Source organism: Hypomesus transpacificus, chromosome 15, assembly GCF_021917145.1.
Source record: "Hypomesus transpacificus isolate Combined female chromosome 15, fHypTra1, whole genome shotgun sequence".
Classification (NCBI taxonomy): Eukaryota; Metazoa; Chordata; class Actinopteri; order Osmeriformes; family Osmeridae; genus Hypomesus; species Hypomesus transpacificus.
The window spans coordinates 11133623-11148366 of NC_061074.1; the positions used below are offsets into that span (position 1 = coordinate 11133623).

General features: G+C 42.9%; 1 protein-coding gene across 1 annotated transcript; it reads right to left on the reverse strand.

The window, feature by feature from the left end:
* Positions 1-2048: 2048 nt before the first annotated feature.
* barx2 (BARX homeobox 2) lies at positions 2049-13701 on the reverse strand. Its single transcript, XM_047036230.1, has 4 exons — positions 13127-13701; positions 7160-7475; positions 4221-4305; positions 2049-3899 (listed from the first exon to the last, which is right to left on the reverse strand). The coding sequence occupies exons 1-4, from the start codon at positions 13311-13313 to the stop codon at positions 3612-3614; spliced, it is 876 nt and encodes a 291-aa protein (XP_046892186.1). The 5' UTR covers positions 13314-13701; the 3' UTR covers positions 2049-3611.
* Positions 13702-14744: the final 1043 nt, after the last annotated feature.

Consider the following 14744-nt stretch of genomic DNA (forward strand, 5'->3'; position numbering starts at 1 on the left):
TAAGCTGACAGATGAGGGTGCACGATGGATGTCTGTCTTACTGGGTGGGGTGTGTGTGTGTGTGAGTGGAGGGGGGGGGCGGTTTTGTGATTTGACACGGCTCCTCTTTCGTGACCCGCATCTGAACTTGGACCTGAAAGAAAATTACAGACTTTCCAATTAGGCTGCTGGTGTTTCACTGCCGGCTGTTTCTCCAAGCCGTCCTTACCTCGCACACAACAATTACCCTGAGGAGCTTGGGGCCTGTGGGGGCCTGCCTCACACAGTCAACAGGCCTGCCAGCTGAACCAGAACCTCTGTTTTCAGAGAGAGATGTTTGCCCTAAGTCCTAAAATTAAAGCAGCTACACTTCAGCCTACCCGCTACAATGGTTCTCTCTTTCCTTCCCTTAATTTAACCAGGTGTGTTGGTTGAGTCATTTAATAAAATAAAAAAACCTGGCAAGCCGGCATGCCCAATTTTAAACAATCAAAGACAGACACATGCCAAAACAAATTACTGTTATGCAATGTAGTCAATATATTAAACTTTTCATATGAACTCAATCAAAACTTTTGGGTCATGTGCTATGAGATAATGAGAAGTTATTCAAAAGTATGTTTGAATAAATACTCTGTTTCTCAGACCTTCTAGAAGTAACAAAAGGTGTTGCAGACAGGGACTGTGAACACATTGCCGGCCTCTTAAACATTCCTTTAATTAGTCACTATGTTCCTTCCAAAACAAATGCATATGAATTGAGATGATGTTGTGACAATCTTTCTTAAGCGTGTTGTCCATCTTATGCCCTTCAATTTTTTATTTTTTTGTGCAAAATTGCTATAATGTAAGATACACATTTAGAAATGTATTCATATGCTGTCAGACACAAAAGACAGTTGGGGTTGTTTGTGACGAGAGGATGACTGTTTGATAGGTTTCCAGGGAATGAACTTGCTGATAATATCTGACTCCAACTTTGAAATGTGCTGTTTTCTACAGCGCTAAACAATCAGTGACGTCTTGGGCGAGAACAGTTTCCGTGTTTGATATGGAAACTGATCTCAATGCAAGTGTGTTCACCAAACAGGTGTTCAACTGATACTAACACTTTGGATTTTAACCACAATCAAAGTGTGCAAAAGGAACAGAGTAACTCAGTGGCCTAACTTCTTTCCTAGTTCAAAAGACTATTTTTATAAAAAGGTTAATTGCCATTTTGATCTGACTAGCTCAATGTGTTCTAGGGTGTGGGTCAAACAATGTGAAGAGGACTGTCAAGTTCAATTGCTCCAACAGGGGAGAAGGAATTCTCCCCTATCCCATATCAGCATATGGAAGAGGATACAGTCTGGGTATCCTGTGGCCCATTGAATTAGTTGCCCCCTAATCCAGCCCTACAGCTTTATATTGTCAAGTACTAGCACTGAATTGTCTTTCATAGGCCTTTTCTTGCGCTAACGTTACTGATGAGTGACTAGGCTATGCTAGACTTAATGCTAAGCTAATGCTAGGCTAATTCTATGCAGTGCCAACACAAGGCCTAATCAAATTAGACAGCCCAAAAGCAATCAGCTCCCTCTTGACCTCGCTCAGACCTGTGCAATTTCTAAATCGCGCCCCCTCTTAAACTGTTTCCTGTCCTCGAGGCTTTTCTGAGAGTCCAAGGAAAATCCCTGTGGCTTGTACTTCTGTGTACTCTACTCATGCAAACCATCCTCAGAATGTTGACACAAGGCGTTACAGAGTGCATTGCTCCTCACTCAGGGCTTACCTATACTGTTAGATTTTGAATTCATCCATGTCTACTGTCAGGCACTAAAAATACACTCGACAGTGTAGCTAACTAGCTAGCTTGGGGTCACAGAGGGGTCTTTAGGCACACTACAGAACAAGTTTTTGCTGACAAAACAGCAATGATAAATGTCACGATTGGTTGCGTGTTCGTAAAATGCTTTGTTGTTTCAGCATGATTTATGATAATCTGTTCAAGACTTTGTTCTAGGCCTGTGGCCTTTTAAGAAACTGAATGATCGATTATATAACATTTAAGCCATTTATTCTAGGTTATGCTGAGGTTTTTCTATTTAACTAAGAAAGCATTTTTATCATGTTCCTTGTAATGTCACTTCTATGTCTAAGATTAAAATGAGCCTTTGATAACATTAAATTGATCTATGTATAAATCTGGATATGTGAAATATTTTAATTAGTAAATGATTGACATTGCATTAAATGTATTTAAATACACAAAAACACACGCATTTACAGTATATGGGAAAATCTACAGTATATGTGAAACTTTAAACTGAACAGCAACCAGCAACCTTTGTGTTTTCCACTCCAAAGTAAATTCCGTAGCTTATGTAAACAAGCATTCTGTACATCAGAAAAATACTGCAATATTGTTTACGACAAAAAAATAGATTCATATATTCTTAGAAAAACAACTCACAAATAGAAAAAGTTTTAAAGGACACCACTGGCTTGCACAGCGTAGAGAAAATAAATTGACATGAGGTTGAAGACAGTTTTATGTGAGTAAGTCAGCTTTTAGGCATGAGTTACTCATGAAAGGCCTGCGGGCTAAAAACATCTCTAAAAGATTTTAAATGTTTGGCAGTTTCCCTATATATTTGGCAAAGGCTGTGATTTATTCATTCCCAGAGACTCTGACAGCTTAAGAAGCTTCCCTCATAGCCTTAAAAGCAGCCCACCCCATGAACAGACAGATAGAAAGGATTACTGTAGATATAATCAATTTCTTTTCCAAAATGAAAATAGAACACTACATGATATACCTATATCTAACATTTCACTATACAGAATATTTCTACATTATATTACAGTACATTAGTTTGACACACACACATACATATGGCAATCCACCTCAAATAATGGAAACATATCTTTTTGGAAATGTTGCTAATGAAAACATATTGAAACATGTTGGTATTAACCACCAAAAACATATCTAGAGCAGCTATACCTCCACACATACTTTATCTCAGTGCTCTCCATAATTATTTACCAAGCTATATCACACTTACGAATCCAAAACAAAGCTCTTCAGTGAGAAACGTGTCAAATACTTTAGATAAGTGTTTGCATATTAAATTAGCTTTAGTCTTTGTCCATGGAAACAACAAGGCACCATGACCAGTGTGGTCATTTCATGTTTGAATATACAGATACATGTGTATGTGTATTCATAGGCACAATATTTACTTACATATACAGCGACAGATTAATACATAAGGCAGACTGGATATCATTGAACATGAGGGAATTCTAAGTGAGAGCACAGTGTAAAAGTGTAGTCACAAAACAAAGCACACAGCGAACACAGTTCTCAACAGAAGAACACTAGTCTAGGTATTGTCTGTGTGTATTTCTAAAGTAAATGCCTGCGCTGTGTCTCCGACAGTTTCCAACACGTCAAATGTTATACGACTTAACCATTTGAGCTACTGCTTTTGAATAAAGTCACCTATTCCAGTCAAAGTCCAAACATGACTACCTTTATAACCCCTGCCAGGTTTTTTGTAGTTTTTTTTCAGTGATCCTGAGGCACTAAGCGCTTCTGTTCTCCATGTGACATTAGTCTTTGGCTGTTCCAGCACCTGTCTCATCTAGCTGGCAGCGTGGGAGTCTGCCTGCATCGGTTGGGGCTGGTCCCGTGGGCCTCCCTCGCTCCGGCTGTCAAGCTCTGTGTGCCTGCCGATGGAGCTGAGGTCCTGGGGCTCTGACTGAGGGGCTTCCCTGTGGGTCGGCGCTTCCTCCGCCGCCCTCCTCATTCGGTCCTCCTCCGCCAGCCTGGCTAGCCGCTCCTCGGCTTCGATCTCCTCCGTCGTGGGGATGGAGTTCTTTTTGGGCCTTCCCTTAGGCTTGGTTGGGGCCTCGTGGCCTCCTTTCAGCACCTGGGAGAACAAACCCACACAGTGACAGTCAGTCTGTGGACTCGGCAGTGATGAATGCCGTTAGCGGTCAAAGGAAAGCCCGGTTATTACAGTCATTAAGGGAAGACAGAAGTGTCTTTGGTGCTCCGTGTGCACTCATGAATCTCCAGAGTTAACGATTTGAAAGATCTTTTTTTTTGTGTTCTCTAAGCTGCTGACCCCACTAACACCAGCGTTGGGTGTCTCCTCTCCCTAGACATCAGTCAAACCCTGACCGGCCCCGCCCCCCAGTGTGACCCTGCTGGGGTTACGTAGCTTTAGGGAACTCAGGCTTCCTCTCACCATTTTCTTCCACTTCATGCGTCTGTTTTGGTACCAGGTCTTCACCTGAAGCTGTGTGAGGCCAAGGGACTGGGCCAGATCCAGTCTAGAGGAAATCCAAGACAAGAAAAACCGGTTTAGCATTTATAGTGTTGTCACTTTCATCCCTTTTAGCAAACAGTACAATAGAGTATACACTACACAAACATTGACAATCCATTGTTAAGTTGTTTTGCAGCACTATGAAACCAAACCAGAATGACAAGGCACATCCGCTTGCGCAAGTCATTACCGGTTGATAATTGCTCAACCACATACAGTGTCTGAACTACCTGCCAAGAACATACTGTGATAATACTTCTCAAGCGCATGTGTCACAGGCAACCATAACCTGTAACTGGGGTGGTGCTTCAAAGCAGTGACATGGACAGAACGCTCAGGACCACAATGCCCACTGCCTCTAAAGGCAGGTCTCAGTGGACATCTGCAATGAGGTCAGTTATGCACACGTATCCTCTGTAGATGTGCAGTAGGTTCTGAGGGGCTAAGCAGAATCCTGGACACTTCCAGCACATGTGCACCCCTCCGTGACTAATCAGGCTATTGGTTGGCGTGTGTAACGGGATATTGCAGGAAGAAGCGAGTGGGGTTTGGGGGGTTGGAAGGGTGGGGGCGTTCGATTTAGAGGGATAGGGGCCGTATAAGGAAAGGGGAGGGAGAAGAGGAGGGGTAGGTGGGTTTATCAGGCTTTTGAAATAGGATTTCCACCACATCTTCCCCTTCAAAGATCTTTCCAGTCAGACAGGGTGGATTTCCTACCTCCCTCCCTGCAGCCACCCAGTGGGGTTGTGCTGTCCATTTGATGTAGACCGAAAGAGAGATCTGATAGAAATGACCAGATTACCGCCGAGCCACCAGCTTAATCTCTGATCTCTTACTTTTCCCATCATGCATTCTCTCCTCTCTCTCCACCACAAAGTGATGGGAGTCAATACTATACAGCAGCATGGCTACAGCAAAGATCAAGTGTGTGTGTTTGTGAACCTGTGTGAAAAAAAGTGAAAAAAAAATCAAATATATTTAAACAAAAATACTGGCCAAAGCAATCAAGTTGTCCATCACCTTTGTCAAAACCGCCCAGCGCAAAGGACTGGAGTCGAGGAAAGTAATTGCAGCTGAGGAAAGCACCCCAGCTATTTATGGTCATTAGTCTTCTATGAAGGGAAACCACACACTTACACTGTCAGCCGTGGGGGAGAGACGAACTCTCCAACTGCTTATGCCCTGCTGTTCAGCTCTCGAACGTGCACCAGAAAAAGGGGGTGCATCTTGTTTTCTAATGACATGATTATCATGACACTGATTGCAATAATCACGGGTGCATCAAATCATTACCTCTTAATGATTAACATGATTTACATCTCTGTAGTCTGAGGTGCGGTTTTTCCGGGGACTTTTCTGTGTCCCGTCGCTCTAACCTACAAAGCCTGTCTTTAGCTGTAGACCACAGAGTCTCAGAGCCAACAAGAAAGAAAGCAAGAAAAAAAAACCATCAGGAGTTATCTTTGGATCATAACAAACCAAACAGCGCAGCATGCCGCACGTCTGATGTGGGGTCTGAAAGGGGATTTTCTTTGTTTGTGTTTTTTATTTTCAGCTAGGGATTTAATTAGTTCTGTACAGAGTGCCGAAATCTGACGTTTGACTGATTAAGTTTTTGGTGCCGAGGCCCGAAGAGGGCTGGGGGGGAGGGGGTCGGGGGGGTGGGGGGAGTTGGAGGTTGTCCTTATCACCTCTGTTGTATTGTGCCGTAGGCACTGAACACAGAAAGCAGACCAGGCTTGTGATTGGCTAGAGCCTGAGCCACAGTGTTGTGAGGAACTGTTGCATTGTGCCTCAGAGGTTTTCCCCTGGCTGGGATGTGCAGAGACAAAGCTGACAACAAACTCGTTTTTCTTCTATTGCACCGGAATCAACTCAGGGTTGAGGAAAGCTAGCAGACACGTGGAATGTTCCGGGATAAAAGTAAACCAGCTGCAAACTACAACAACAACAACACGGAGAAAGAGAGTAATCTATGCAACAAGATGTGCAAGCTGTTTGAAGACTACATCAAACACAAACCTTATTTTGACTATGTTATTCAAAATCCCTTAGGAAAATGACAAAGTTTTCCTGTAACAAATTATTTTGTGCCTATAATAGAACAACATGACTTTGGGTCTGTATTTGTTGGTAAGGTATACAGGGATCCATGTAGCTTGAAAGGAAGGGAAAGTTTAAGGTTTACAACTCAATATTAATTTGGGTTATAATGGAAATATGGCTGGTCGGCCAAATCTAAACGTGGAATAAAATGGAAAATGTGTTATGGCCATGTGTCAGGTCCCAAATATGACCTAGGGACTGGAACCTAAGACATGGGTATTAACATGGATATTACCTCATCTCATTGTACAAAGCAAAATATATTTTATATACACCTGCACATATATTAAATGATTGGCAGTAAATCAATGTAATACATTGCTGTTTGCTTGTGTTGGCATTCCTCCCTGGTTTCTTGAATAGGGCTGTGTTTCTTTGTTGAGGCGTTTTGCTGTTCGAGAACTGAGGGTTAAAAAGTTATTCTTGTCTCGACTAGAATGTTGAGGTAATGCCTTGGCTTTGACGGCTTCACATTAGACATTCCCCCAGAACATAAATCAAAAGCATGATACAAAGTTAAAGTGTGCATATGTTTCTCAGTGTTTTAATTTTCTGCTAATTTGACAGAATGTTGCACATGCACTAACTTGACTGTGAAGTCCGAAAACGTTATAAAGTATCAGAGTATCCACCGAGTCTAATCACTGTCTGAGAGGCTTTCAGGATTTAACAAATCCAAAGTGAGATCTCGCCAGTGCTGACCGATCAGGAGTGGCGAGGTACTGACCAAGCAGGAGTTGAGACGTACTGACCTATCAGGAGTGGAGAGGTACTTCTGCTTCTGAAACTTTTTCTCCAGGCCCATGAGCTGCAGCTCGGTGAAAATGGTGCGACTGCGGCGAGGCTTCTTCAGGCGGGGGGCGTTGTGCTCCGTCTCCGACTCGCTGCTGATGCTGACGGGGGTCTGGCTGGGCGAGGGTTCGGAGGTGCGGGGGTGCTGGGGGGAGTGCAGGGGCAAGTGGGGCACCCGGGTGCCCGGGGAGGTGGGCTGGGAGAGGTGAGGCGGCAGGTTGGCAGGTTGCCGTGTGATGACGGACAGAAGGGGGTAGGCACGCAGGGAAGAGGAGCCTGAGAGCGAAAGAGAAAGAGGGAGAAAGAAAGAATGTCAGTAGGTTCAAACGGCAACAAATACAATTGTACAACTTGTGATATGGATTAATGTTCTTCTCTATGTTTTCAGCTAAGCTGTACTATGGTGAATTTATCTATCTCCTTATAATGTTCTTGGACATGGGCTTTTTTAATTGCTCTGTTTTTAGAATGAAAAGTGTTTTCCTTTTGACCTCTCTCATGTAGCTGGTCATGACCCACATGACGCAATGTGTGTTTTACAAGGCTCCCCTGAACCTTACAATTGAATAATTATTTTTTCTGGGGTGGATAAACGATGTCTCTGACTCGCACACAAACCACACACACACGCACACTCATTTTCTATCGCTCTCTATCTCTCTCTCTCATTCTCTCTTTCTCAAGGCAGACAGAAGCAGCAAGACGCCAGAATCAATAAAATGCAACACTTGTCTGAGCGGTGGGGATGGGAGGGAGGGACACACTGGAGACAACGACAAGCAGAAACCTCCGACGTGAACATTATATCGCCCTGAAAACTCCTTACGCCTTCAAATATAAAATCAATGCCATACCATGATTTACGAGTGAACTGGGAATGACACAGAAACCAGGCTCTGTCTGATAAGGATCAGGGGAGTGAAGTCGGTGCTGTAGAGGACTAGAAAAGAGGTTGAGAGATCCAGAGAGAGATAGGAAACATGAGGCTGTCACAGTGCAAGCGAAGAGCACCGTGTGTGTTCCTCAGACAGGTCGACCAGTCGAACGTCTCTTAACCGTCGAGCCAGAAAAGGGGTGAAGGACTGAAAGCCCTCGCATACTGTACAGCACATACACACAAACGGAGAGGATGACCAGGCAAACATCCGGATGGCAGGTTTCCGTGGTGTTCAGGAGAGAAGTCTCATGTCAGTTTGCTCAGGTTCAGCCAGTTGATTAAATGGGGAGGGGGGATAGTGGAACATAAAAAGTGTGTGTGTGTGGGGTGGGGGTCTGTGGTGGGGGAAGGGAGGAGGGTGCAAACGAGACAGATTCAGACCCTTGCCACCCGTTTCTCTGCAAGACAGCCGTGGGCTGCTCGTTCAGAGTGAATGACATCATCTCAAGGTGCTGAGCTCATCACTAATCTTCCACCTCTGGCTGTTGCAACGACAAGTCTGAACATGACAGCCTCTTCCTCCTCGCTGCTCTCTTCCTCTCTTCACTGTTCCCTCTTTATCAATTGAAAACATGTACATTTATATATAGGTTTTCATTTTGGGATATCATTGACAGCTTTCTCTTTCAGTCCTCATCCATTTTTGACTGTGTGTTTATCCCTGTCGTGCTGCTTATGTTGTGATTCTTGTAGAAATGTTTGACATTTTTCCCTTCAAGCGATAGCTAGTGGGAAGGATATAGTAAATAGGATACAGGATATAGCAACATTAGGACGGCAAGTAAACAATTCCTCTTGTCTCATTTTCTCAAGAGACCGATCAAGCGAAAAGACAGCTCAGTTTCCCTGACATTCTCCGGAAAACCTTCTGTGATTGGCGGAGCTGAGAAACGCTCTCTGGAGGTCTAGAAACAGCCGGGGTTTTGGATGCTAGTCAGACGGGAGACATCAGAACCGCCGGTGACTTTCCACTCCGCTGACAACTGAGACGGCTTCCTGAGTTAAGATCAGACACATTGTTGCCAAGCGCCAATGTCCCTCTCAATAGTCTACAAATAAACCATTTGGGTAGCTGAGAGAGCGCAGAGGGCATACCCAACCCCATGCTAAAGCACACTGATACTGTTGACACGTCCTATCGGAATGCTCGGACCGATGCGAGTGCCTACGGTAGTCATTACAGAAGAGCTCTCGCTAAGAATAGATCAAGAATGGGCTGTTAGCATTTGTTCCACGTTCCATTCAATTATTTATTTATTTAATTATTTCCATTTGAAGCCAATGGTATTGATCATGTGATTATCAGTGACACGCAAAAGTTTGGAATGGACTTTTTCGTATTTTAAAACACTCACCAACTCGTAAATACATTCAGCCATGAGCTGTTTACTGTCATCTGGAATTCTTTACAAATACACCTTTTAGAATTTTCTGAAAGTCCACTTGTATTCTAAGCATTATTATTCAAAACTTGGCAGCCAATGAGTGAATTCATCTACATTGTGTTTTGGGTATATCCTGTGTTGACAGGTTTAGAAGTGTTCAATTAGTGAGGTAACGTTTTTTTCACTCAACAATCATCAAGCCATACAGTACCTGCATAGCTGCACTTCAGGGGTGGGAATGGCAACACAGTATAATGCTTCATAGTTGGCCTTAACGTTCCCTCCTTTAATTGGAGTCATTCACCATTTCTCGAAAGATTGAAGCAGTTAAACGCTGAGTATTCTCAGTTCGGATTACATTCATTTTACTGGGTCTTCAGGAATGCTCTGTTGTTGTGTTGTAGTACAATTTTCCCATGCTCACTGGCAACCTGTACCCGTATGTCTATCAGAAGGCATTACATTACCTGTACTGTAAACGTTTTCTAAGTATTTAAACATGAAACATGATCTTGTGAACGTTCCATTGCTCTTCGGAAACAGCCCAAGGCTAAATGTACTATAAGTCTGATCTGTAGACTGCAAAGAACAAGACTATGATGGTTGATAGCATGGACAGACTGAGAAGGTGTGCATGTGTTTGTGCATGCCTGTGTGCATGTGTATGTTTCTATGTGCGTGTCGATGTGTGCTGGTGTATTTGTGTGCATACGTGTACGTGTGTGTGTGCATACGTGTACGTGTGTGTGTGCCTGCAGATGGATGTGTGCAACTGTCTGTGTCTGTGCGTGTGTATGCGTGTGTATGCGTGTGTGCGCGCGTGTTACCCATGTATCGTGCATGCTGACACAGACACAAGGGCACTCCTAGCCCCATACTTGGAGGCAGGTCTTATTGTCGGCAGTGAATGGACCCTACAGATGGGATAAAAAGCCTTCTTCTCCTGGATCTTTCCTCTCCAGGCCCTCAGCCGAGGCACAAACCGTGGGCTGTAGTGCCTCAGGGCCCTTGGGGGCGCACACCCCCCTATTTGGCCGTTTATCATCGGCCTGTCATGTGAGATTACGCCACAGTTGATCTTTATCTCTCTCACCTCCTTCCCGAAATGCCACTAAAAGCCTTGCCCTGGGTTCCGCTGAGAGACGAGGCTCCAAATGAAATATTGTAACCTGCCATTACACTGTTCACTGGCTCCCAACAGCAAGGTAATGATGTGCTCCAGGTCAGGTCTGACTGCGCCTGTTGAACGCCATCATATTTCTAATAAGGTGAGGAGGAAGAAAGATATGGGAATAAACTCCTCGCTCATCTACCGGTTTTACTGCATACAATGTGTCTGTCATCAGGGTATTTGGTTTTGCCCGGGTAAATGGTCCATCAGAAAAACCAAACGGGGTGGAAAGTAACACCGAAGGATTGGTGGGAGAGAAGATCGTGACGGCGATGCCGCCGGATGAATGACACCACACTTTACTTCCAGATGTTTAAAGTCCCCCTTACCGGAAAACAAACAGACCGCTTGGCATTTCCAAGTGCCCACATCCAGCCTGGCACCATTGTCTTACAGCTACCTCTACTGGTGAAGCTCAGCTATGGCAGTTCCACTGTGAGAGAACAGACTCAACTTTCACTGCTGATGGGGACCACAGGGGCCAATGGCCTTTCCCTGGCCCTGGGCCTATACGTCTGCCAGCTTCTATATTGAGTGTTACGAGCTATTGAAGTTCTGGACTATACAATGTCTCACACCCCCTCAGCTACAAATAAGTCGGGGGCGCGGGGTCGTGATATGTGGGGCGGTTACTCTATCCATGCGACAAGGGGCTGCCAAAATCCCCCCTCCAGCATCAGATAGATGAGAAGATCCGTCCCTCTATTTTCATCCCTCTATCGCTGTCATCATCAGATCGCGGCGACTATTATTTCAGTTCGGAGCAATTATCATAATGATTACTTGAGTGTGTCACCGTCTCAATGTTTGGATATCCAATTAAGAATCCATTAAGAATCTTTCGTTTGAGGGAGAGAAACATGTCACGCCAACTGGTTTTATCGGGAAATTACGTTGTTGTTTTCCTGTAATTAGAGCTCATCAGCAAGTCATTTTGTCGTTGACTTTATAGCCTCTAACAATGGGCTGCAAATAAGAAAAATGAATCAGTGAGTCGTAACCATTTGTTTAAGACTAAAAACTGATCAATTATACAGAAAAATCTACCATGGAGTTAGCCTAGAACATTCTGTGATGCTACTGAAACAATCGGTTTGATTTGGTGTTTTATGTTTTTCCCAAAGAATACATTGCTGTTCTTCACCCACGGGTTTAATGGATGAACCACCCACGGATATGCTAATCAATGATGGCATTAGCCGACCTTTGCCCTTCACTGAACCTTGTCCTTCTTACAAACCAGAAGTGAGAGTGAGTGACCTACCAGAGTGCATTACTCATGCTGCTGCTAATATAGGGCAGTAGCGGCCAAACTCATTAGTGAAAGCCTATGGGTTTAGCACAACGTTCACATTAATCCTTATGAATGAGAACAAGTGGACTCCTGGTTACGGGTTACGGCTAGGAAGAATTTTTGAACTACATTATGTTTAAGGTCAACTGTTTGAAGTGATCACAACTGGTGCTGTAAAGCAAAAGTGTTCCTGAGATAGTGTCTTGTCTTCTATGGAAGTCTGTTATTTGACATGGCTTGTGGTTGATGAGGAAATGTTCCTTAGCACACAAGGCTGCTTTGGTGCAGTATCCTTGAACAGGTCATTTATGGGTCTTGCATTTGAGCACAAAAGTTCATTTGAATGGGAAGGCAGGTGAAGCTGATGCGCATTTAAGCACATGGAAATGTGAACTTGTTGGAAGTATTTTCTAATTGTATCTTTTAAGTGTTTCAAAATTGTATAGGCATATTTGAGTTTGGCTTAAGATGACTATCTGGGAAGGATGTAACGGTCTGTTGTTGATGAAGAATGCCGCAGTCTTGACACCTGACTACAAACTATGCAAACGCAGTTCATTCTTCACATGAACCAAATGTATTATAATCCAAACAATAACTGTAATGCTTTGGGAAATTAATTTAGGCCTATTTTACAATTCCAAATATATTATAAAAGATCATAATTAATTTCCTAAAGAAGTTACACCTTCGAAATTTCGACTTTGCAGTTGAGCCTAAATATTGTCAGCAGGACATAATGGACGCACGTGGTCCATTACCTACAACAGGCCTATTCAATCTACCATGTCATTACTGAATTGAAAACCTATTTGAAGAGAAATTGCATTGATAAAAACACCTGTCCTTGTATGTATAGGCTGACCAACCATACCTAGTTTATAGGCGACATTTTCTTTAACGATTGGGCACGTTAGTGGTATTAGCATACAGGTTAGGTTTCTTAGGAAGTGATTTTTTAAGCAGTTTGTTCTCAATCTAAACGTTTTAGCCTGCAACAACTTCGAAATGCAAAGTATTAAATGCACAAGCTTAGATAAGTCATAGGCTTATTATTTTATCGTTGAAGAACAGCACACTGCAGGTCTACAGCTATTGCCAAAGTTTCTTTGAAACACTTAATCTATATCATCCACTTACCCGAACACGAATGTAGAGGTTTTGGCCGCACGATCAGAGACGGGCATACGGAGTACAGAGAAAGCTTCTCAAAATAATCACAAGTTTCCTTGGAAAGTATTTCGTCAATCATGAACGTCTTGTAGCGCCGTCTGGCTGCTTTCAGCTGGCCGGAGGAGGACAGTCTCAACTCGGCTTGACAGTGCATGATATCTGCTGAGTGTTTTTTTTTCTCTCGCCAAGTTAAAAAGCCGCCAAATATAGGCCAATGGTATGGAAAAATACGAAACCGGGTTCTACTTCAGAAGAAGACACAGAAGCACAATCGTCTTAAATTTGCATCTTTTTGTAAATAATCTTGCTCTTCCGTTTTTCAGAACGAATTTATTCAAAAAAAGCTGTAGCCCTTCAAAGTAGCCGTGCTACTACGGAGTGCTCGGAGAGAGGCTATTAATGAAAAGACTACAATGTGCCCGCACCCACCGCTATATAAACGATCTCCTCATACACATCTTACTCGGTCCATCCCAGAACACTCCACATGTCAATCAAAGTCTCTCTCTCTCTTTCTCTCGCTCTCTGTCTCTGTCTGTCTCTCTCTCACTCACTCACTCAAAAACACACACACACACACCTTCTCATCCACCCGCCTCCCACCCCACCCCTTTTCTACCCGAACCGGTCTCTCTCCAGTGTCCTTCCTAATTGGGTGTACAGGGAGCTGAAAAAGCTTACAGTAGCTTGCACAAGGAGTTCAAAAAGTTTACAACTCTTATGCAGAATTACAACAATTGAACTATGATCTTGCTGTGTAACTTTGTTTCAGAATATAGGCTGTAAATAAAAGGCTTTAAAATGAAAACGGTAGACGTTATTTAATTTTGAATTATATTAATTCATAACCATTACGGGACGATATATTAAACTCGAAAGACAGGCTACTACTGGTTTTATTGAGGTTTGAGGAGAATAAGAAAATTTGTTAACAATTATTTCGTATTGGCCTACATATTCACCAATAAACAGTGGTGCCAATATAGGTCTATTTCTCCAAAAAGTAATTTGACTTAGGCTAAGTTCGTCTGTTGGAACCGAGAACGTACTGGGTCATAGAGAAAGAACGCCAATTAGGCTATTCAAAAACTGCAAAAGAAGCCTAGCCTATGCATGGATAGGCTAATTGGCGTGAATATGACTGATTCGGATTGAGAATTATGATCATGAAGCCAAATAATACGGTATTTTATAAATTGTATTGACACGAGATTATTAGAAATAGAAGAAGTAGGCCTATAGGCAATCTTACAATAGCCTAATTAGTATATGCTATAAGCATTAGGTTGTTGTTCCTGTTGTTAGAAATTATATTAGGCCTATTGTTATTGTTGTTATTTACACGATAATGTATTACATTAATTTGTGTATTTTAGCCTGAACCGGCTTTCTGGTGAAAATCAAGTCATACAACGAATTAAACCTTTTCTCTTTCTTTTCTTTCTTTCTTTTTGACAAATTGAGAAACAAACTATTTTTCATCAGAGTAGAGGCTAATTCACAAGTTTGTTATCATTAAGACCAATATCATTTCTCTTTTCATTAAGCCTATAAGACCAATACAAATTGTTCACAATTCTTAAAA